Source organism: Monodon monoceros, unplaced genomic scaffold (assembly GCF_005190385.1).
Source record: "Monodon monoceros isolate NGI ecotype Baffin Bay Population unplaced genomic scaffold, NGI_Narwhal_1 Super_Scaffold_21, whole genome shotgun sequence".
In the NCBI taxonomy this organism is placed as follows: domain Eukaryota; kingdom Metazoa; phylum Chordata; class Mammalia; order Artiodactyla; family Monodontidae; genus Monodon; species Monodon monoceros.
This window is the reverse complement of record NW_021703778.1, coordinates 24166874-24189891: the sequence shown is the minus strand read 5'-3', so window position 1 is coordinate 24189891 and position 23018 is coordinate 24166874. Positions and strand designations below refer to the sequence as shown.

At 42.2% G+C, this 23018-nt stretch overlaps 1 protein-coding gene across 5 annotated transcripts in view; it reads right to left on the bottom strand.

The window, feature by feature from the left end:
- The window catches only part of SFMBT2 (Scm like with four mbt domains 2), a 207613-nt gene that overhangs the window by 42360 nt on the left and 142235 nt on the right, over nt 1-23018 (bottom strand). For all 5 annotated transcript variants that reach the window (XM_029238723.1, XM_029238719.1, XM_029238722.1 and 2 more), the window contains exons 10-11: nt 16138-16220; nt 9663-9789 (exon numbers count right to left, since the gene is read on the bottom strand). In XM_029238723.1, the coding sequence (XP_029094556.1) occupies nt 9663-9789; nt 16138-16220 (210 nt within the window). The remainder of the gene's footprint in view (nt 1-9662; nt 9790-16137; nt 16221-23018) is intronic.

Genomic DNA, 23018 nt, shown 5'->3' with positions numbered 1-23018 from the left:
CTAAGAACAGCTTTGAAATTAAGGAAGGTGGTCCAGCTTGTGGGGTAGAAGCAACAAGACTTCTTCACCCAACACCAAGTAGAGGTCAACCTTCAAGCAATGAAAGTTAAAGGCTCCAGCTGAAAGGAACTAGTAGGGCTCAGTAACACTAGTTATAAGTAGTGATCATCAAAGCACAATTTCCTAGGGAACGTGTTCGTTTATCCTGTGATGGAAGTCACTTATCCTGAACTCAGTTTGCAGTCTGCGTACTTTCGCCATTTCACACGAAAATCACTTATACAGGAATGTCTCTTTAGTGGGGATCTGCCTACGTTATCACCTCCTGTTTCATAATCATAATGATGCCTGTGATAACTCAGCATCACAGCTGAGAGACTGTGAAAGAGAGAAAAGATCTGGATGTAATATGAGCAAAGGTTCCAAGGAACTCTGCTTACTGAGAGAGTAAATTTAGAACCCAGCAAACTAGTGAAACGAAGGACTAATTCTACACCGAATCAATAGTTCTTTAAAAACACACTTGGAGGGAAGACACTCTTGAACTAAGAATGAAAAGATAAGAAAGAGCTCTGTTAATAGAGTGACTCCCTGGCTCTGACCACTTAATCCTGCTGTGCTTTGGGTTCTTCACTGCCAATCAAGACGAAAATAACACTGTAGAAACTCCATCACATGTCACGTGATGAATTTGGAACAGCATCCCTCTCAAAACATAACTTCCTGAAGCTCAATACCAGCAAACACAAAAGGTCCTAACCATTTTAGCTACGCTGGCTCCTAGAGTACGTTATTTGATAAAGGCAGGTACCCAGTTTAGCACTAAAACGTTATTTTGGTGTAGACAAAGTGCCCTGAACACTCTTGAGAGTGGATACTTCCACATACGTATTATCATCAACATTAGTCACGCTGCACTTTTGATTTGTTCTCAGAGAAAAGTCATTACTGTGATTATCAATCCTAACTTCCTTTTCACTGAATTCTCCTATAATTTGAAGGATACATAAGCTACAAGAACGCAAGAAGGTTTACAGAGGTTATTTTCCAACACAGTTGACTGAAAGCATTTCTGTCTTGTATTATATGACTCAGACGATATTTAACCTATTTGCCAAAGAAATCATCAAATAAACAAGAAGACATCCGAAACAGACAAAAGGTAAAGAAACTCTCCAAGTAGCTTCACATGTGGAAGTGACTTTTCTTGTCGAGAAGGGTGCTGGATTCTGCAGAAGGGCCAATGAAGAGGGTCACTAGGCTGTTTCCCAATTCACAAGGCACAGCCTCAGCTTCAGACTCACAAAAACACAAAGATAGAGCATATTTCTTAGCTACTCAGCAATTTTGCTAACAGGTTGAATTCATCTACTAGATACACTTGTATTTCCAGATTTCTGTTTAGGTACAAAAAAGATTTTCAAGGTCAAAGTAGTACTTCAAAAGGGAGCATAAAGTGAACTTTATAGCTTATTCCTTCCTGAACTATTTCTATCTTCCAGTGTTCTGCTAGTTCATACTAATGCTTTAACATATACACTTCTATAACAATATATACGTTCATATATTTCTAACGCCGTCTTTACCATACTTTTAATATTCTTTGATCATGCTTTCCGTTCAATTAAACAAACGCTCAGGAGCTACAAATGTGTCAGCAACCATGTTCTCAAGAAAGTTACAGTCCTGCCTTCCTTCCACCCCCAAATCTGGCCAATTAAGGCATCTATTAAATAATAACTGATGGAAAAGTGGGGTATTTATCATCCAGGAAAGTATTTGTGAACCTGAAACTTTTCCAATCCTCTTCTGAATGATGAGTACTAATTTTTTATTTCCTGTTATCAATCTTATGAATCTAGAAATATCTGGCTGGACTCACAATAATTTTTTAAAACATAACCCATTATTTCCCAAGATTAGAGACTCAGTAGCTTACAAAATAAGTCATTAAAATGTTGCCAAGGCTCCTTCTTGATTATTCTAGGATGGCCAAAACTACCTATGTGGAGAGATACTCCGCTAAGCGCCTCTGCAACATTCCTTATCATTTTATAGAACAATGTCCGATGAACAACACAAGGCCATACTCAATCTCTGACTTTGTTTCAGCTGCAGCAAGTCATGGATTCTACTTATTCATTCTTACCCAAAACCTTCATCTCAATAACCATTGGGAAGCCTAAATCTCCATCTATGGGGCCATACTTGAATAAGTTACAGTACATTCCTATAATGGAATATCCATCCTGCTGCTATAAAAAAGAATGAGAAACCTCTCTATATATTTATACATAAAGATGTATATTTGAGTAAAAGAAAACCAGGGCACAGGACACTGTGTATATTTAGTATGCTACCATCTGCTTTAAAGGGGAAAATAACATACTTACATGTGCATGAGATAAATCTGGAAGAAATGAAAAACCCTAATTCAGTGGGTGTCTGCTGGGAAAGGGCCTGAGGGACAGGAGTGGGGGGAGGCAATATGACTGAAGATACTTTATGTATTTTCAGCCCTTGTGAATGAATTACCTATCTTACAACTACAACGTCGCCATCATCACAATGACAACCACACAACAAAGCTATTCAGAGAAGAAAGGAGGCTCTCACACGGTATGGCCACAGAGGTCGGATTAAGGGAGGACAAGTTACCTTAAAAGGAAATTAAACTATGATGTCATTTCACCACAGGAGAAAGACTTTCCATACTCACAGGGCCCATGTACCAGCATGTAAAGTTGGAGGAATCACTTTGGAACCTTAAAACGGTTTTGTAATTTGCGACATCCTGAGACTCTGTCCTCAGACCAGCGCATCCCATCCACTTCCACAAAGTGCCTCTGGCCCTTCTGTCTGCAGAGACTGTATCCAGCTTAACCCAGCAGAGGATGCAGGGCACTGTGATAGAACCGGCGGCCCCTTCTACTGGGAACATCGGGATGAAAGAAGAGGATGGCTGTGATGATGCTAAAGTGTCTTCCTAGGAACACAATCCAATCAGACTTCTCACGGTAGTAACTGCTTCATTCCCAGCAAATTATGGATGGGAATGAGCCTGGGCAAGCACCAGTGGAGATGCTGGTGGGACCAGAGGCAGGAGGGCCGTGAGGACAGAGGCTAGGAGCAACCATGGAGGAAGTACACGATGTTCACTGACTACACTAATAGAATCCGAATGGCCCCTGCATCTCAGGTGAGAGCCAGCATAGGAAGAAAGGCAAGAGGGATTGAGGGACTCGTCCAGCGCCCTCATAAAGAGTTAAAGGCCACACCAAGTTGTGATGGGCTCGAGTGTGCGATGAAAAGGTAAAGCGCTGGAAGAAAGAAAAGCAAGAACTGGGTGCTGGAAACCCCACCCGCCATCTATCCTGGGCCCTCCATCTGCAGACGGGGGCCCCCAGAACAAGATCTCAGAGATCCCTTGTCAGCTCTGGATTAAATTCCTAAGGAATCAAGAGACGGCAAAACTGTGGCTGGCAAGATCGACATGTGACAGGAAGCCATCTGAAGGAAAACAACAGAAACGGGACTAAATGCGTGAGTGGAGGGAGAGATCCATCCACAGAATGGCAAACTCTTACAGCACTTACTCTGGACCAGATACTTTTCAAGTGTTTCATCCTCACGACCCTAAGAGAGCGGATGGTTTTCATCCCCATTTTATAGATGAGTAAACTGAGGGTCAGGAAAAGATCAACCGGCCAGTAAGAGGGGGATCTAGGGTTCAAACCTAAGCAATTTAGCTCCAGAGCCTAAGAAAGTAATCGAGGCGGGCTCGTGAGGAAAACATGGTCAGTCAGAAGTCACACTCAGCACAACGGCAGCTTGAAAGCCCAAACTTTCCTTTGGTTCCCGCTGCAAAGCCCTCTGGAGAGTAGATTCCCTGCTCCAGCCTCCCATCAAAAGCCTTCCCCCAAATTCCCATTTTGCTTAAGAAAGCCAGAGCCAGGGCTGTCGCTGACCACTCAGAACCTGTGTAACTGACTGGGAGTCTTCAAAGCCTGTTCAAAGACAGCACCCACTCCTGGGCCACGTTCCTCTGTGCAAGAATACAGGTCCTGCTCCCATATATACCCTTATCTGCTAAAGCAGCTTCTCCCCAAAATGCCTCCTGCAGCCCATACCTCTTTTTAAAGATTTAAAAACCACCCACACTGGCTTGAAATATAATTACTTCCACATTTGCATTTTCCCTTGTTTCATTCTTGCAGGTCTCTGCAAAATGCTATTAACCACCTGACTTTATCACAAATTACAGAAAAGGCTTAAAGAGCAGTTTTCTGCACCTGGTCTCCTAGACAGAAGAGGTTGCATCACCTGTGTTTCTTTGCCCATTTGATCTCCTAGAGGCCTTTACAAACTCTCCGTGCAAAAGAGTCATCCGGGGAGGGTGACATGAAAATGCAGATTCCCAGAGCCTGCTCCCAGGACTCAGAAGTCATGGGTCTGGAGCAGCCCCAGGAACGTGCACTTTCATAGGAGTCCCGTGTGTTATGATGCAGAAGGTCGTTTACTGGAACTGAGCCAAGCACACACGGGAAAAAAACTGACCAAGGAGTTGTCGAATTTTAGCTTACAAGTATAAAACATCTCACTGTCTCAAAACTCGGTTAGCCAAACAGCAGTCCTTAAGGGGCTGCTCGCGTCTTAAATCGCTTTCTCGTTAAGGGACACCGATGTTATTTATTCCTCGTATCTATTCAGCAAGCCTTCAGCAAGCAGAGCGCACGCAAACTCTCATACAAACACTGTGCTGTGTGATGACAGGCAGAGAGCGTAGATGTTTACAGACACTAGGGGTCCACTCTGCGGGGGCACGGACGCCAGGCGGGGAGGCTGAAGTGGAAGGGTGCTGCCTTCCTTCTGCTCATCAACCTCCCCCACTTCCTAGGATGCGCTCAGCGCAACTCGAGCACTTTAGAGACAGGACTTCACCCATAACCATCCTAGAAGGCAGAATCCGTTAACCCTACATTTTATGGAACTGCACGAAGAAAAAGGAGAGTCTAAACTCACAAAGTACTCGAGATCACACATCTAGGAGGCAGATGTGCATGTCGGGAGGGGGTGGCTGAATGCTGAGTTATACAATTTGAGTCTTTGCTCCGTGAGAAATACAAACTCGTTGAATACTTAGAAGAAGGCAGGGGCTCTCTTATACAGAGCTAAGCCTTACTGCTCTATGAGGATGGGAGAGAAAGCAGTTGAGAGACTACTGACATCCTAAGAGGAAGGGGTGGAGACTTGGAACCAGAGTGTGGCAGGGAGAAGACAGAGATGGGGGCGGGGGGGGCCTGGAGTCACTACTGGTCATGGAGGCAGTGGGAGAGCAAACAGACAAGAGGATGACTTTTTGGTGTCTAACTTGGGTAGAATCACGGTGCCTCTGGGTGAGATGGGAAAGTCGAGAAGAGCAAACAGAAGGGTTACAACAGTGGCCTCCGGTTGGGAAACGCAGACGTCCCCAGGGAGACGCTCTGCAGGTAGCTGGAAACAGGAGTTCTGAACGTGTTTGCTGTGAGCACCGGGCATCTGGACACGTCAGCACAGAACCGCTGCTTGAGTCACAGAGGAAGAGGAGGTTGAACGGGAACCGGGGAAATAAAGGATGTTGAAGAATTCTGACCTTCCCATATGAGGGAAGGAAACACCAGGTGACCAATGAGTACATGGGAAAGACAAGGGCAAAGAGAGAGGGTTGTGGGAAAGTCCACGCAACCAAAGTGAAAGGTCTACACCCTTACACCAGCACTCCTAATAACAGAGGTGGAAGCCGGCTTAGGACGCTGTGGTATCAGGTGAAGGAGGCGAGGACATGGTCCCTGCAAGCTGCTTGCTGCCTTCCAACCTTGAAAGGTGAATGAAACTGAAAGCAAGCAGAGGAAACCAGCAGAGTACAAAGTGCCAAGAGATCCACCTCCCCACAGCCAAGAAGCTGGGAGCAAATCAGATACATCAGAAATGCCACTGGACAGTTGCAGAGTGTATGCGTTTCTGAAGAGGGAAAAGGAGAGATCACATCCATCCTTGAATTGTCGCTGGTGTTCAAACACCTATGCTGAAAGTCTACTTAAAGAGCCCACGCATGGCTCGCGATGGTCATCTCCTGCGGAAATCAGGGACCACGTCCCTGCACATTCGGTCCTTGTCAATGGGGATGTGAAGTTCACGGTGAAGGGATACGGTTCCTCAAAAAGCTACCATCCAAAGTGATATACAGCTCAGACCCACAGATTGAAATTTATACACTATGTTTTGCTACTTTGACTGTGGAAAAATTTTATTTTCTCTAAATTTTGTTTCGGAGGGCAGCAGAAAGTAAAGATCATGAGATGCTAGTAATAACCTAAGTTGACGGTTTGGGTTAAGCTCCCTGAACTGACATTTTGGTACTTCTCCACAGACCTCTGGGTCATCTTCAGTTTTTTGTTCTCTGTATGTTTGTTTTTAACAAACCGGAAGGGAAAGCTCCAGGAAACAAATGATGGGAAGGCCATCATTCCTTCCCCACCTTCAAAGTGCAAAAATGCCGTTCCAGAACCCCCTCCTCTTCATTTTTAACAGGCCTCCCAATGTCAAAACCAGGCTTTGCTGCCCATGTTCTAAGCTCTCTATAAAAATTCCTGTAGTGGCAACAATAAAAGAGCTAAACAGCCCAGTGGAAATGAAGCCTGCGGGTTGTGATACTTTTTATGACATAAAAGGAATTTTCTGCCTCAGCTAAAAGGCTGAAATACCTAATATTGGGGAATAAAGGGAATACGTATCACATCTCTTTGAAACGGGAGGAAAACAGTATTAATAATAAGAGAGACAAGAGAAACCAAGGAAGGCAACGCAAAGATGTCAACCCTCTTCGTGAATTAATGCACTTTGAGAGCGAATAGAACACCCACGCCCTATTTGTCCCGTAAGAAAGTGATCGCCAGTGAATGTAACGTGACTTGGATTGTGAGATGCAGATGTACCAGGGTGTGAGCCAGTGTGTGGGGCTACGGATACGAGAGGTACTAAAACTGAATGTAATTCGTAGAATATGAATAAATGCTCGTAACTGTAGAGGTGATAACCTAGAGCAGATAATTAGCGTAAGAGAAAACATCACAACGATCTTTCCCAAGCACAAAACCGCATCATCAGAAACGGCCCTGGCTCGCTGTCAGCGGTTTTTGAGAACTTGACGTTCTTTCCAAAGATGCACCCAAAATAATATTACACTAATCTCACGTATTTGATTTATCGCTTCCTCTTCAACATCAGTTCCTTCAGAGGCACTTAAAGAACTATCTGACTTTAAAAGAAGTCAAATACTAAATTAAAATGATCATTTTAATTACTAAACGTAGTCAATTAGCCATGTGTTGAAAATATTTCAAATCAATCTATTACATAAAAATAACTAACAAATTGGTATGAAGTACATTATAAATTGTCATATAAACGGTCTATAATAAGAATCACCATCATCATAAAAATAATTTAATTGCCCCAAAGTGACTGGAGTGAATCTCTAACATTTTGTCCCCAGGACTGAGGAAAGAAAACACTAAATACATAAAACTTGGAGATAATGAGAAGTGCCATTAAGCTCGTTGTCACTTTAAAAGGTCAGTGTCCAGGAAGGGCCAAAAATCAAAACAAAACTCCCCCCAAAACCCCCAATTCAAGAAAGATCAGCAGAGACTGAATGGATTTTAACTTTAAGTGATGAGGCAAATGCATAATGTTGACCAATAGCATCAGGTAAACAATATTCAACAGATTGTTTTTTTTGAATTTTTTAATACGTAAGGTCTGGGAAAATGGACAATCAATTTTCTGACCTGCTTCCTAATGTTAACTAATTTTCATTACTCCCAATGAAAGCACTCCGGAGAATAAGAAAAAGAGGTGACATGAGCTGATTTACATTTCTCTGCTATAAAACCAGAAGTTTATAACCAAAGAAAAAGCAAGACTGTCAAAAATGTTAAATATACACTAGACATTGCTCATCATTCTTTTTAAGAATTGGGAAGTTGTAGGGTATGTTGAATTAAGCAACAGAGATGTCAAGAGCAATGAAACTGAACCTCAGGTACATGTTAATGGCTTAGCTACTTTCTCCATCTATAAAAATCAGGACACTCTTACCTCTCTCTATGTTAGGTAATTAACAGCTAAAAGCACTCTGGAAGTACAAACTGCTAAATAAATTATGACTGCCAAAGAATTTTAACCGTCACGTGCTAAATAATAGTGATGAAACAAGGGCCTTGAACTTTACCACTTTTGTTTTCAAATTAATCATGTAAACAAGACTCTAATCTCTCATAATATTAGGCTTAGCACAGTATTAGGTAGCAAGTTCAATTTAGGGATTCAAAATCACCGAAGGGATCTTGTTTTTCCAAGAGCAGTTGATTCAACTTTATATGCAGTAATGAAAGTAAGTTCATGTCCTACTCCAGTAGCTACAGAAATATCACCATGACACGTGTGTCCACATTTTGGCTAATTCCAACTCGAGGCCATTCTACTCGAAGATCTACAAAGCTACCAACTTTTTGAGGATTTCCTTTTATTTCAGATTGATTTTGAAATCCTAAACCATAGTTATGTTTTAAACTATCTTCTGGGAATTAACAACACACTGGACTTTCAGCTAAAATCACTGTTCTCTACCCCGCCCAATCTCTTAGACTATAATATTTATTAGATGGTAGCCCTATCAAAGAACCTGCAGTGCTTTTTTAGACTTGTTTACTGACGAAAGAGGATAAAGATACTGGCACCAATTCTATGACCTTCCAAACTTTCTGTTCCAGTGGTGGTTGACCATGTCGTAAAATTTAAAATCTGGACTAGGAAAGCTAACATCACTTCATGAGTCATATACAACATCTTATTCTTTTTCCATATTCATTTGAAATAACTACCAAGTGCTGTGAAACTGAAAAACAATCAAACGACTAACAAACAAACAAAAGACCCAAAGAATTTTAAATCACAGAAAGATGACACAACCTTAGAGAGCAAAATCATTTTAATTCTTCCTCATTGAAAATATAACATCCGAAAAAGACAGTCTCCTATCTAAGCCCACAATCTGATCAAGGTTCTGCTTACAAAGTGCATGGTTCTGTGAATTATCTGGACAATTAGAAATAAAATGCAGCTATGAAGAACAGTTTAGACATCATTAAACAAACAAGCCTAAATTATTATATATTTGGGGAGAAAGTCATGTCCAGTTATTACTTTAAGGAAAAATTAAACATCTACGAAAGAAACCAAAGTAAAGGGTATGATTCACAGTAAAATGCAAACATATAATTTTATCCTCTTAATAACCAAGACCTCAAATACCAAGTTTTAGTGACTCATATTAACTTAATTGTGACATCAGCTTTTATAATCAGAGATGTACAAAGACCACTGTGCTCCAAACATAATTATTGCACCAGAGTCTCATTTCATGAAATTATTAGTTAAGATGAGAGCCTCTGAACAAATTCATATTTGATTAGTTTCACTTATTTAAGAACGCTGAATAATTTAAGACAGTTGAAATAACAGGAAAGCAAAAGGGGCACTTCTGAGCAGTGCTGACGTCATCTGCACCCTGCCCTCTCCAGGTGGACCCTGAATTCAGAGCGATTATGAACTGTGAGTACCTTCCAGGTGAAGCCACATCAGCCTCCCCTTCACAGCAGTGACAGAGGCCACGCAGAGTTCTCCCGGATTCCTGGGGTTCACGGCTTCAAGTTTCATGTTCTGTGTGAAGCCCCGGCTGAATGACGTCTGAAACAGAAACAGAACTGACACTGAGCCAGCAGATACCACAGCCAGATAAACGCGCAGCAAGAGAGTGGCCAGCTGGCACGGCAGAAATGTATACACGCGCACGCACACGCACACGTGCACGCACACAGATTTACTGATAAGACAGACAGGCGAGCGCTCCTGCTTAGTCTTTCCCCACCATCCACGAGGAAAGAGCCACACACCCTTCGCTTGCTTCCCAGAAATGAGAACTACGCTGGGCACACGGCAGGTGCCTAACAATATCTGCTGAATGAGCGCGAGGGTGAGTCCACTCTGGCTTCCCAGTTCCATGTGCGTCCTTCCAACCTCGGAATCACTGCGGTACCGATCACTCCTCCTACGTCCCTGCGCTCCTCACTCAGGTCCTCCCGGGTGTATCTGAGGGTGAAAGGAGACGGCGACCTCCACCTGGGATCATCTCCTTCAGCTGGATGTCTGTCCTCTAGCTTTTCTTTTGGTGCAAGGTCCGCTGGTGATGAATTCCCAGTTTTCTTATATCTGAAATGGTCTCTATTTTCCCTTTGTTCTCTGTTTATTTTTATTTACTTTTAAAATTCATTTTTAAAAATTCACAGAGGGAAATTCACTTTTTGGTGTGCTGTTCTAGGAAAGCAGGGCTGTCAGATGAATGTACACAATCATGTAGCCATAACCACCATCAAGACACAGAGCGTGCTATCACCCCCAAAACGCCCTTGCACCGGCCCTTCCGTGATCAGTCCCTCCTAGACCCCCAACTCCTGGAACACTGATCTGCTTCCTGTTCCCGTAATTCCACTTTTCTATGATACCATCTAAGTGGAATCCTACCCTACTTAGCCTTGTCAGTTTGGCTTTTTTCACTAAGCTAAGTGCATATGAGAGTCAGTCAGGCTATCACACGGATGGGTACCTCATTCTACTTTACTGAGTGGTTTCTACAGATGCACCATGATTTATCTATCCATTTACCAGCTGAAGGACAGCTGAGTTGTTTTCAGGTTTTGGTAGTTGTGAATAAAGCCACTATGGACATTCAAAGACAAGTTTTTGTGTGAGCGTAAGTATAGTAAGCTGCTCAGGCTGCCACAGCCAATACCATGGGCCGGGCAACTTAAACAACAGAAATTTATTGTTTCATGGTTCTGGAGGCTGCAAATCCAAGATCAGGCTGTGAGCAGGGTTAATTTCTTCTGAGGTCTCTCTCCTTGGCTTGAAGACGGCCATCTTCTCTCTGTGTCTTTACATGGTCTTTCCTCCATGTATGTGGCCTATGTCCTAATCTCCTTTTCTTATAGGGACACCAGTCATATTGGAGAAAGGCCTACCCGTGTGACCTCATTTTACCTTAATTACTTTTCTAAACACTCTAAGTACAGTCACATTTTGAGATACTGAGAATTAGGGCCGTAACACATGAATTTTGGAGGGACAAAATTCAGCCTCTAACACTAAGTTCTCATTTCTCTAGAAACGGAAGGATTGCTGGACCATATGGTAAATGCACATTTCTAAGAAACTGCAAAATTATTTTCCAATATGCCATTTTGCACTCCCACCAACAGTGTATGGAGTTTCAGTTGCTAAACATCCTCACCAGCACGTGGTATTGCCAGTTTTTCAAATTTTAGCCTTTCTAATAGGTAGGTCTAGTGGTATCTCATTGTACTTTTTTTTTTTTTTTTTTTTTTTGCGGTACGCGGGCCTCACACTGCTGTGGCCTCTCCCGTTGCGGAGCACAGGCTCCGGGCGCGCAGGCTCAGCAGCCATGGCTCACGGGCCCAGCCGCTCCGCAGCATGTGGGATCCTCCCGGACCGGGGCACGAACCCGTGTCCCCTGCATCGGCAGGCGGACTCTCAACCACTGCGCCACCAGGGAAGCCCTCATTGTGCTTTTAACTTGCATCTTCTCTGTAACCAATGAGGTTCAGCACTTTTTCACGTGTCTGTCACTTGTACAGTCTTCTTGGATGAAATGTCTTTTTATCTTCATTCCGCAAGTATATTTTCGCTGGATATAGAATTACAGTTTTCTTCTTTTAGCATTCTAAAGACATTAATTCACCATCTCTTAGTCTCCATTGTTTCTGATGAGACGTTTGTTGTTATTTAAATTGCTGTTCCTGTATAAGGAATATATCATTTTTCTCTTAATGCTTTGAAGATTTTCCTCTTTATGTTTGGTTATCAGCAATTTGACACGGTTGTGTTTCTTTGTATTTGTGTTGCTTATTCACTGAGATTCCTGAACCCATTAAACTCTGGTAAATTTGGAGTCATTGTTTCCTCACCTATTTTTTTCTTCCACAATCTCTGTGGCCACATCTTCTGAGTCACCAAGTACACATGATACGGTCGCTCAGATCCCTGGGATTCTATTCATCTTTCCCTCCCTTCCTTCCAATCATTTTTTTCCTCTCTGTTCTTCAGATAGTATAATTTCTATTTTCAAGGTCATGAACTCTTTGCTCTGTCATCTCTATTCTGCTATTAAGCCCTTCCAATGAATTTGCTTATCTTGGATATTGTATTTTTTGGTTCTAAAATTTCTCTTTTTTATCTTCTCTACTTCTGTTCTGGCACTTCCTATCTTTTTGTTCATTACAAGAATATTTTCCTTTACATCAATGGTTTGAAACTTTAGAGTATATCCGAATTATCTAGAGAGCTTTTTAAAAACATAGCCTGCTAAGTCTCACCCCAAAGTTTGTGATTCAGTTGATCTGAGGTGAGGTCAGCAAATCTGTATTTCCAACAAGTTCCCAGGAGATGCTGAAGCTGCTGGTGCAAAGACTACACTTTGAGAACCACCGCTTTACACCATGGAGCTTAGTTGTAATAGGGGCTTTAAAATACTTGTCTGCTAATTTCAACATCTGGGACATGCTGGACCTGGGCTGTGTTGATTTATCTTTTCTACTGAGAATGAGTCTGATTTTCCTATTTCTTCATGCATTGAGCAACTCTGGATTGAAACCTGGATGTTTTAAATATATATCACAGAGACTCTGGATTGTGTTATATTCCTCCCAAGAGTGTTGATTTTTCTGTTTTAGCAAGCAATTAACTTGGCTGGACTCAAGCTATACACTCTGTCTCTTGAGAAGCAGCTCAAGTCTCAGTTCAGTTCTTTCATCCTTAGCAAGGCTTCTTGGAGTTTTCCTGGCACATACATGGTTCAGGGATCAGTTAAAGATTTAGGCAGAGTTTATACACTGGATTTGTGGTCTTCCCTCCTGCCTCTCCCCTGTCTGAGTCTTCCCTCACTTTCCAGTAGCTGTGGTTGCCCAAATTCTGTTAACTGGTTCATCAGGGCAGAAAGACCTTGAATTTTATATCACTGTTTTCATTATCCCCTATGTTGTCAACTGTGGCTGACCTTAAGCCAAAAGTCTGTAAAAAATGGGTGACCACTCCTGCTACTACTTTCTTCCAAGCATCTGTTCCCCTCTAAAATCCTTCTGCTTTTGTTCATTTTCCATGTCTCTCAGGTACTAGTTTTGGTATTCTGCCCAGAATTTATAGTTGCTATCTGCAGGGGGATCAATTCAGTATGAGCTTACTCAGCCAATACTAGAAGCAAAACTCCCTCCTAACACTTTAAAAATAAATATGAAATTTTCCAAAATTACCCACTACTATAAATTTTTTTATCAGACATTGCAATACTATATAAATGTATCTACTTTGAAATACATAAACTGAGATAAACAGGTTCCTGTAAGTAAGAGAGATTACATCTTTATATGACTCATGGAAAGAAACCAAGGTAATTCACATTTCCATGTCTTTTTATAGAAGTTAAGTTGAAAATGCAATTATATTTTTATGTTACCAGAACAAAATTATCCAATGTATGTTGAGAAACCAATATGCTCCTTTCCTTTATGTTTCTTCAGAAATCGAAATCAAAGGAATTCTAGGTTGGCTGTTTTTCTGCAAGTCGTCTGGCCTCATTCATGCATATTAGGTATTGAGTTTCTTTTTGATGACATGACTCGATACACTGCCTGAAAAGCCTCTAAGTAAGTTAAAATGCATTTTATCCTACTTAATAAGGGAAAGCTACAACCGTGTAACCTATTTTCATTTCAACTCACTGCCTGAGGGTAATTTATAAAGGATCAATAGCAAAACTGTTACCTTTGAGTTTATTTTACTAAGCATTTGCCTGTGTCAATCCATCTCAGAACAGCCTCGGATCGTTAAACATCCCCAGGGTAACGTCTTCCATGCATCCACTTCCACACTACCCCTCCTCTGGTACACACGAGATGTGTGATTAAAAAATGATTCGTGATAAGCATTCCATTAAAGAGCACTTGTAGCCTGTTAACATCATCCAGCAAAGTACCAGTAATGCAATGCACGTGCCACCAAGGCAGATAACAATCCTGTCGATTAAATAAACGGACAGCAAGAAACAAAGGGGGCATCTTTGTAACAAGTGCATTCCTAATGAATACGCCAGCATTTTCATTAATACAGATTTCATCTTGGTAGCTGAATCCTGAAAGCTCAGAGGCCACCTGGGGATATGGCTCCTGGCTCCACTATAAAGATCCATTTGGACAACGGCTGGCTGATGGGAGCAGAAGACAGATAAAAAGACACCTTTGGGGGAACCATGTTGTCACAGAAGAAATAACTCCCTAAATCCAGAACAAGGGGGAGATGTGAGGAGTTTCTTCCCAAGGCTAAAGAGTTAGGGAAGGACAATCTCCCGTCTGGAAGAAAGCACAACCTCAAAGGGGTTTGAGGATGCAATGAGGAGTTTCCACAATCACAAATAAAAGGCAACGAGGCCAGCAGATTCCATGACAAGTGATGTCAACACAGTTTGAAGTGTAGTAAGACTCCACGGACTTAATATGCCTTAAGAGCTAACCCGCTGCTGTTCCCATGGTGGCAGGTCACACAGCTGTCTCCACACCACCTCACACCCTTCATACAGCTCTTTCAACGCTTCAGAAAAGCTACCTTTGTGAAAGGCAATGTTATCCAGTAGAAGTTCATTGAATCATGTAAGGAGCCCTGGTTTCCAACCCTGCCACTGACGTGTTTCCGTATTTATGAGCACAAGCTGACCTCGTCACCCACCTACTTAATTCTCCAAAATCTGATTATGATTCATGCTCAGTGTTGAGCTCCTCTCTGTGTAGCCGGCTCTTCCCATCAGAAAGCGTTGCCAACTGAATCCCTGGAGTAAAAATTATCGGTGGGGCAGCAATGAATCAGCAGCTCTAGGCGCACATGCCCAGAAAACAATTCTTTGGTGTGGGAGCACATTGCACTGTAGTATCTGGAGTCTCCAACCGGAGGATTGCATCTTTTTTCTTAGCAAAAAAAATTAACTCTCATAACTAAACGCATGTTAAACATACGAGGCTATACATCTCGGCCTCACTCTCAAAACGAACATGATAATTCACATCCCTTTTTAGTTCCTATGGTTGATAAAGTTTACATGAATAATTTGTAAACTATTTTCTACAACAAACTCCTATAAATAAGCAAGTACACACGTTTGAACGCACACGCACACGCACACGCACACGGAGCTATTTTATATGTCTCTGTGCCAATAAGCTGTATTTGAAGAAGGAGGCGGCTTAAAGTAAGCACAGCAGAAAACTGTTGGGTTAGCATGTTATTACTTTAATCCAATAAAAAATGTAGGAACATATTTTAAGAATATACCTCAGGAGTAGAGAATCTCCCATTCAATGAACTTACCAATATCACACTCCATAGCAAGTGCACAGCTAATGGTGGCCCTGGTGGCTGGCTGTCCACCAAACCCTGTCCTCCTCCTGCCAGTGTACAGGCTCAAGGTGGGGGGACAGCCCAGCCAGGGCACACTGCCTGGTCTCACTCATGGCATGGTGTAGCCGAGTGGCTAGTTCTCAACGACAGAAGGTGACAGGAGTAAGATGTAGTATGTGTCAATATCAAGCTACAGTGTCTAGAACTAGGGTTATCTTCTGCTGGTTCTCTTTTCCCATCTGCTCACTAGACGAAGCCGAGTACAGACCTAGACCAAGGCTCAGTGCAAGGAGAAGAACCACCTGGTAATCAGGAACAACCTGGACCGTCCACAAGTGAGAGAAAAACTTACGACATGTTTAGTAGTCAACCTGTCACTACAGCCCAGCATCTCCCTAACTGACACAAAAACGGAAACGAGGACTTTTCAAAACTGACAAAAAGGCTTAGCATCCCATGGTACAGGGTAGCACCCTAACCTCATCTTGTTCAATAAATAAAAAGCAACTTATACAACTTACACAGCTCAAGGTGGACAACATTAATGAGTAAAGGCGTAGCAAGAACCAGGCTTCTTACGTTTCTGAAGCAGAAGGGAGGCGCTTCTTCTGTCCCATGCTGCTTGTGATAATCCGCCCAGTCGAAGTCCTGGCCAGAGTAACCTGTGCGTGAGAAAATGCAGAGAAAACGCATTAACCAAGCCGCATCTCAGACCAATGAACAGCGCCAGGGTGTGTCGGGAATTTAAAGTAATAAGGGCGGCAAGTATAGGCCCCCTCCCCAAAAGGTGAAGCCCTTTCTCATGTGTGACAACGTATTGGATTTTATGAGGGTTCAATGAAATATTGTAGACAGTGTAAAGTACTAAATATAGGTAGGGTGTACCACCATTATCATAATTCAGTGCTTGAAACCAGGTGAAGAAGGGGGGAATTTACCCCGTCAGTGCATGCCGGGGCATAGATTTGCTCTGGGGGAGAACAGATGAGACAGAGCATTCCACAGAGCACACCTGCACAAGGCATTTGGCAGAAATACACAACACGTGCCTTCATATCAATTCTGAGTTCAGGTGAACTTACATCTCGACATCTTCGTGGAAACCGTGAGATTTTATTGGAAAACAACACTAGAGGAGAATACTTTTTAAAGAGTAACTGAAGGTAAGACAAATGGCCAAAAAGGAGTTGAGATTCTAGCGGGAAATCCTCCAAAGACATGGAAGTCAGGGAGGAATAAACCTTGCCTTAGAATTGAATCACGGAGGAGGATGGAAAATGAGAACTGGGGAAGGTGCGCCTCTCCAGATGAAGTTTTGGGAGCATATTTGAGATACTGGGGGAGTTTGAGAACCAACTATTCATATGTACTAACTTCAACATTTTTTTTTCTTTCTTTCTTTATTCATTTCATTTGGGGTTGGGGGAGGAGGTACATAATTATACAATATATATCGATCTATCGTGACCTCCAAAACAAGACATGGGAGAAGTTTGTAACATAAAACAAGGGCTTCCCTGGTGGCGCAGTGGTTGAGAGTCCGCCTGCCAATGCAGGGGACACGGGTTCGTGCCCCGGTCTGGGAAGATCCCACATGCCGCGTAGCAGCTGGGCCAGTGAGCCATGGCCGCTGAGCCTGCGCGTCCGGAGCCTCTGCTCCGCAACGGGAGAGGCCACAACAGTGAGAGGCCCGCATACCGCAAAAAAAACCCCATAAAACAAGAAAGGAGTTGAGTGTATGGCTGAACCTAGGTAGGAAAATACCTCTTAATGTGTCATTTGCATTTCCTGTGAACAAAGGAAGGGAATGGAACCAAAAAATACGGCACCAATCAGGATTACCTGAAACTGTGCAAAATGCCCCTATAATCATCACTTAACAGTTCTCTCTTCACTGGTTTAAGTATATGTAAAATAAATCTATAAGGGATTTCTTAAGTATATTTTTAAGCCAAGCCCCTGATTTCTTTGCCCTGTATCATCATAAATTCTACACCTGCAAATTCACTTAACATGGGGAATTCTGTTACTAAATCCACACTTGCAGAAAGACTACAGAAATTCCATATTGAAGAAATTCAAGATACTGTTTGCTTCCTACCTCCACCTGTACAAAATAGTATGCTTTTCATTAAGTAAGCTCAATTTACTCAATTCTTTAAAAGATGGGGGTGGAGGTTAACCAAGAAGGCAGTTGTCTTCCTGGCCCAGGGACTGACCCTCCCCCCTCCCCCCTCCCCTGCCGACCATCAGTGACAGAGCACACACACACCCCTCAACTTGCTCCTGAGACGTCCCTGAGACGTCCCTACTTTCCAACGAGGAGATAAGACGTCTCAGAGTCCTGAGATGCTGTGTAATCTTTCTAGCTGGTTTTGAAGAGGTTCTGCACATTCTTCCACATTCCCTTCCCCCCAGACCTTCTGTCCAGAGCTGTCCCTCCATCCAGAGGGCTCTGGAAGCAACCAAACCAACCTTCTCCTGAACATTTGCAAACAAAGCAAATGTGTCTTAATCAAGGCACTGCGAGTTTCTTTACAATTAATGTAATCGTCCACTTCGAGTACTTTCTCTGTAACTGTTTTGGAGCAAATCCTTGCGTTAATATGTAAGAATAGAAGAATTCACCGAAAGACACCTCAAACTGGTGAGAAGTCACCTCACTGTGTGAAAATACTGAACCAGAAAGGAGAACTAGATGAAGGACCCAGTTCTACCAGGACTTGGATGAACCAAGGTCGAAGTAAATTAAGTCTTCTGTACCCGGCTTTCCGTCTCTACTAATCCACAAGAGAAAGAAAAGAGCTTCAAACTCTCCTCAAGCTGCTGCATTTCATGATTCAGAGCCACTACTACTAATTACCATTGCTGTTTAGGATTATTTCCCTTCCCTCTGCGGTTAATCCCCTTCTCTTCTCCTAGGGGAAAAGTGTGACAGGTTGGATGAAGAGAGGATATGTAACAAGACACTCTCTAGAAGAGCTCTCAAGTGAACAGCTGGAAACAAGCTGAATCCTGCAACAGAAGGACCCTGGTTGTTTAGGCCCACGGCTAACTGGCTTTGTTAAGGTCAAGACCTCGTTCTGTTACATATCTCTTCCTTGGACCTCTGCTACTTCCTGAGTTAGTTTGTGAGCAAAGGAAAATCTTATCAAGATCATGTGGGAAGGGGAGAAATAGGAAAAAACCCATACAGATGCACAGCAAACCATTTTCTGAAACAACATCAAATTTAGGTATGTGGTCAGTATCTGTTCAGATAAAACTTTCCAACTTAGGGGTCACCTCTACACCTTATTACAGATAGACATTTAGCTGGATTTTCTATCACATTCATAACCACCAACTTCCAATGGATTTTCAACCCACTCCATAAATGCCAGGCTCACGGTTTCTTGGACCTATATTCAATCTTTCTACATCTAGTCTCCAAGATTCTCTATGGGGAGCCACTTTTAATCTAATAATTTCAGGATATATCCAACTCTTGCTGGGTACCTAAGCAACAAGCCATTATTCTGTCCCCAGAACTCTCTCCTTTCCTTGAATATTTGAACAGCTTCAACTCCTCTGCCTCCTCCTTCTCTTAGGGACCTTTATTCGCTTCATCACTTAAAATTCTTCTCCTTCAGTCTGATAATGAGCTCGCTTTGTAAGGCATTTTTGTGACAGCTCAGAAAATAACTGTTACATAAAAACAAACTGCTGTGGCTCCTATAATAGAGACAACAGGGGTCAATTATGCTCATTAATCAACAAAGACAGAACAAGAAGTACTAAGGCTTAACCACAGCCAGGAAAGCATGTTTTAAACCCAGGAGGGAGGAAAACACCAGAGGGGAAAAGAAAATAAAAGGAAATCAAAACCCCTTGGGCTATTAAAATTTGCAACAAGCTGCCATCAGACTGTTGAACTTCCACCACTAGGGTTATTTAAGCTTTAATTAGTGTTTATTCTGCATGAAGTTCCAACTATTACAGGTCCAAAAGGAAACAGGTCAATGACCCATTTTTCCTTATGATACAAATTAATTGACATAAAACAGCTCCACTTGCAAACATTACTATTGACAGTGCAATTGGACAATTCTTCTGGAAAACAATTTGGCAGGAAAAACGTCCATGAACTTTGACACAGCAATTGCACTTCTGGAAATGTAACCCATTAAAAAAACCCCAAAAACTGATAAAATGTGATACATTAAGATACAATGGCATTATTACTAATAATTCTGATTATAAAAAATCTTTATATCCAAAAGTAGAAAATAATGTGAAACTTAGCCAAGTCCATGGAAAGTCACGCAGGCATGAAAATTGCACATAGTTTACTAAAAAAAGTCATGAAAAAATGATTACTGTAAGTTTAGATGAAAAGACTGCTACAAGCATACACAGAATTACCAAACTGACATTAAAATATGCAAAAGAAAAGACCTGAAGAAATGTAAGAAAAACTTACAAGGAAATATCAAAATAATTATCTGTGTGGTGGGACTCCTGGATACCTTCTCCTTCTACCTCCTTGTATTTTCCAAGTTTTCACTAATGTTCATGCATTATTTCAATAATACAAAAATTTTGAAAGCATAGCATCTTCACTCTATCTTAAAAAGATAATCAAAGCACCAGTCAACCAATCCAGGAATACAGCATGACCGACCTCCCCTCAGCCGTCCTCCTGCTTCTTTGCTAACAGAATCCTGACTGTATCCAGTTCCTAGAGGAAGTTAGGTCTCTCGTCAGCACGAGGAAGTGAATCATGACAACCCTGAGGCAATCATGGCGGTCTCACGCCCCTTGCCAGTGACTTGGGATGGAGGGAAGGGCAGGGCTTTAAAAAAGATTTCTCTCTCTCTCTCTCAAAAAAAAAAGAGACCACTGGAGTAAAAGGTCCTGTTCTGTGCTAGGTGGATATGAAAAAAAAGTACAATCTTAATAAAAAATAAAAATAGCAAAAGAATATCATGTTTGACATCTACCTGAATGACAAAATGAAAAACAATGATACAAATCCACCACTGTAAAGGCTGTCTAAAATAATTACATAGAAATACAAAGTTACATATTCAAGGAAACAGAAATCTCAAAGAATATACGCCAAAAGTTATTTTTTCAGGATAGGAAACTTTTCTACTTTTTATCAGAATTTTAAAGAATAAATGCATATTAAATCTGCAGTTAAAAAAAAGTCTTTAGAAATATACCCTGAAGTCCTATAAAGTGGCAACACTTTCTAAAGCAAGGAAATGCATCCATTTCATAACAATTCACTGGACGTCTCCAGCTTGCTGGACTCTGCTTAGTTACTGGTAAGACGGGGATGAAACAGGCATGTGCTCTGCTTTCACCTGCTCCGGCAGCTCAGAGAGTGACAGACACACGGCATGGGAAGAGTGACGCAGTGGGTAAAGGCAAGGATGGAGGGAGACGTGGAGAATGAGGAAGGAAAGCCCTGAAGAAAGCCACCCCTCATGATGGAAGATCACAGACCTCCAGGGAGATCTTCCACAACTCAGAGAACGTTCACATCCTTGAGGTGCTGGAGCACCTGGGGTTCATAGGAAGCTTCTTTAGCTTCTAGTCCAACTTCTCTTTGAAAGGAAATGCGACACAATCATCTTCAAAGATCAGCAAATAGCAGGACGGAGATACAGGAATGAGAGACAACACCACAGAAACCACATTTTAATAAGAGCAGGTTCTTAACCCTTTCTCAGAAAATCTCATGAATCGTGAGAGCAGCCCTACTGGGCACTTTTCCAGGGCACTGCTCTCCTTACTGAATGGTGACCTCTCTCCTTTCTAGCCCGAGGCTTTCAGCGAGTCCCTCGAACACTTACTCAGGCTTAGCCCATGATAGCATCTCCTTGAGTGAGCCTCACAGCCACCCTGAGTGATAAGTAGGATGCAAGTGCCCACTGCACAGGTGAGGCAGCAGGACCACACAGTCCTCAGGTGCAGGAGTGCTAGGTCAATTCCTGAGCAAGTGTTCTCAACAACCTCCTCATTTGTTTCATGAGTTTGCTTATAGGGAGCAAGATAAAAACCCTAGTAACTGATTAAAGCATTTCCTTTTGTCCATGTCATTTTTTAAAGAGCTACCATGCCCCCTCTGGAATCCACCAGCACCCTCCACATTCTCAACTGATGTTCATTTTCCAGACCTCCCTGATGGAGATCTTGAAAATTTACACATTCATTTTCCAATCGAATTATTCTGTTTTTACATTCATGGAATAGTGCAGAAAAAGAAAAGAAAAACAAAGACAGACAGGGGAGGGAAACAAATAAGTCAAGTTAGTAAAACACCAGCCATTCCAACTTCCTCATCTTTTAGAATAAAAATAAATGTTGAGAAGTATTTAATGCACGTATGGTCACAGTGTGACATGTACTGGGGGCAGGCTCAAAATGTTATTCTGAATCATAAACAGTACTAGGAGATGTAGATATGTCCCCAGGATGGAATCTAACATCGTAAAGGCCAACTGCCAACGGCAAAACCAGCTTAAGAGTCCTGAAGAACGAAGTAAATTCAGAGATAAGTGAACAAGAGGGAGGCTTAGTTTTCAACAATCAGAAATGTTTTCAGATATTAAAAATACACCCAGAGTTTTAGTCCCCCAAATATTCAATCAAAAGTGCTTTTTGCTCGAGAATGAATCACAAAGCCAGAAATGAGAACATGCATCCAAGTCCAGTAACAAGGTGGGCTGATCAATAGTTCCCTCTTAGATGCCAGATGAAATATAATAATAAAAAACTACTTACGAAAGCCCAGGGATGGAAGACAACCCTGCGCTCAAGGAAGGTGAGCAGCAGAAGCTGAGATTATTATAATGCCTGGCCTCAGTCAACAAAAAAGTAACCAGACCATCTTAGCCCTGTCCCTGGAGGGAGAAGCAGCAGAGCAGACATGGCTGCCACCTGCCCAAGGTTCTGTTTAGGGGGAGAAAGAGAGGAACCACTTGCTCATCCAAGGCAGTGGCACACACGGCTGTAAGGTCCAATTTTACAGTTCTGTATGGTACAGACTGAGAAATTAACGTAAGATTCACCCGTTAGTTCCTTAAATAATCAGGGACACCTACGTGTACCAGGCATTGTTTTATGTGCTGGGGAAAGGGAAGTGAATAAAAAAGATTTTTAAAACCCTCACTTTCTAGTAGGAAGATAAAGTGATAAATACTCTAGGACTTGCGAAAATCCTAAAACACTGGCCAGACACTAACGCAAAAGCAGATCGAAGAAACGAATCTTTCAGTCTAAAGATTTTGCAACTCCCACAGAAATAACAATCGACACTGAAAATGAGCTCACAATGAAAAATCACAAACCACATAAGGACACAAATGAACGTGAGAGTCAGACAAAACAGACTTTAGAGCAAAACGCTTCACTAGGGATAAAGCGGGTCATCACCAGGAAGTTCTAACCATCCTCACCCTGAATGCCCT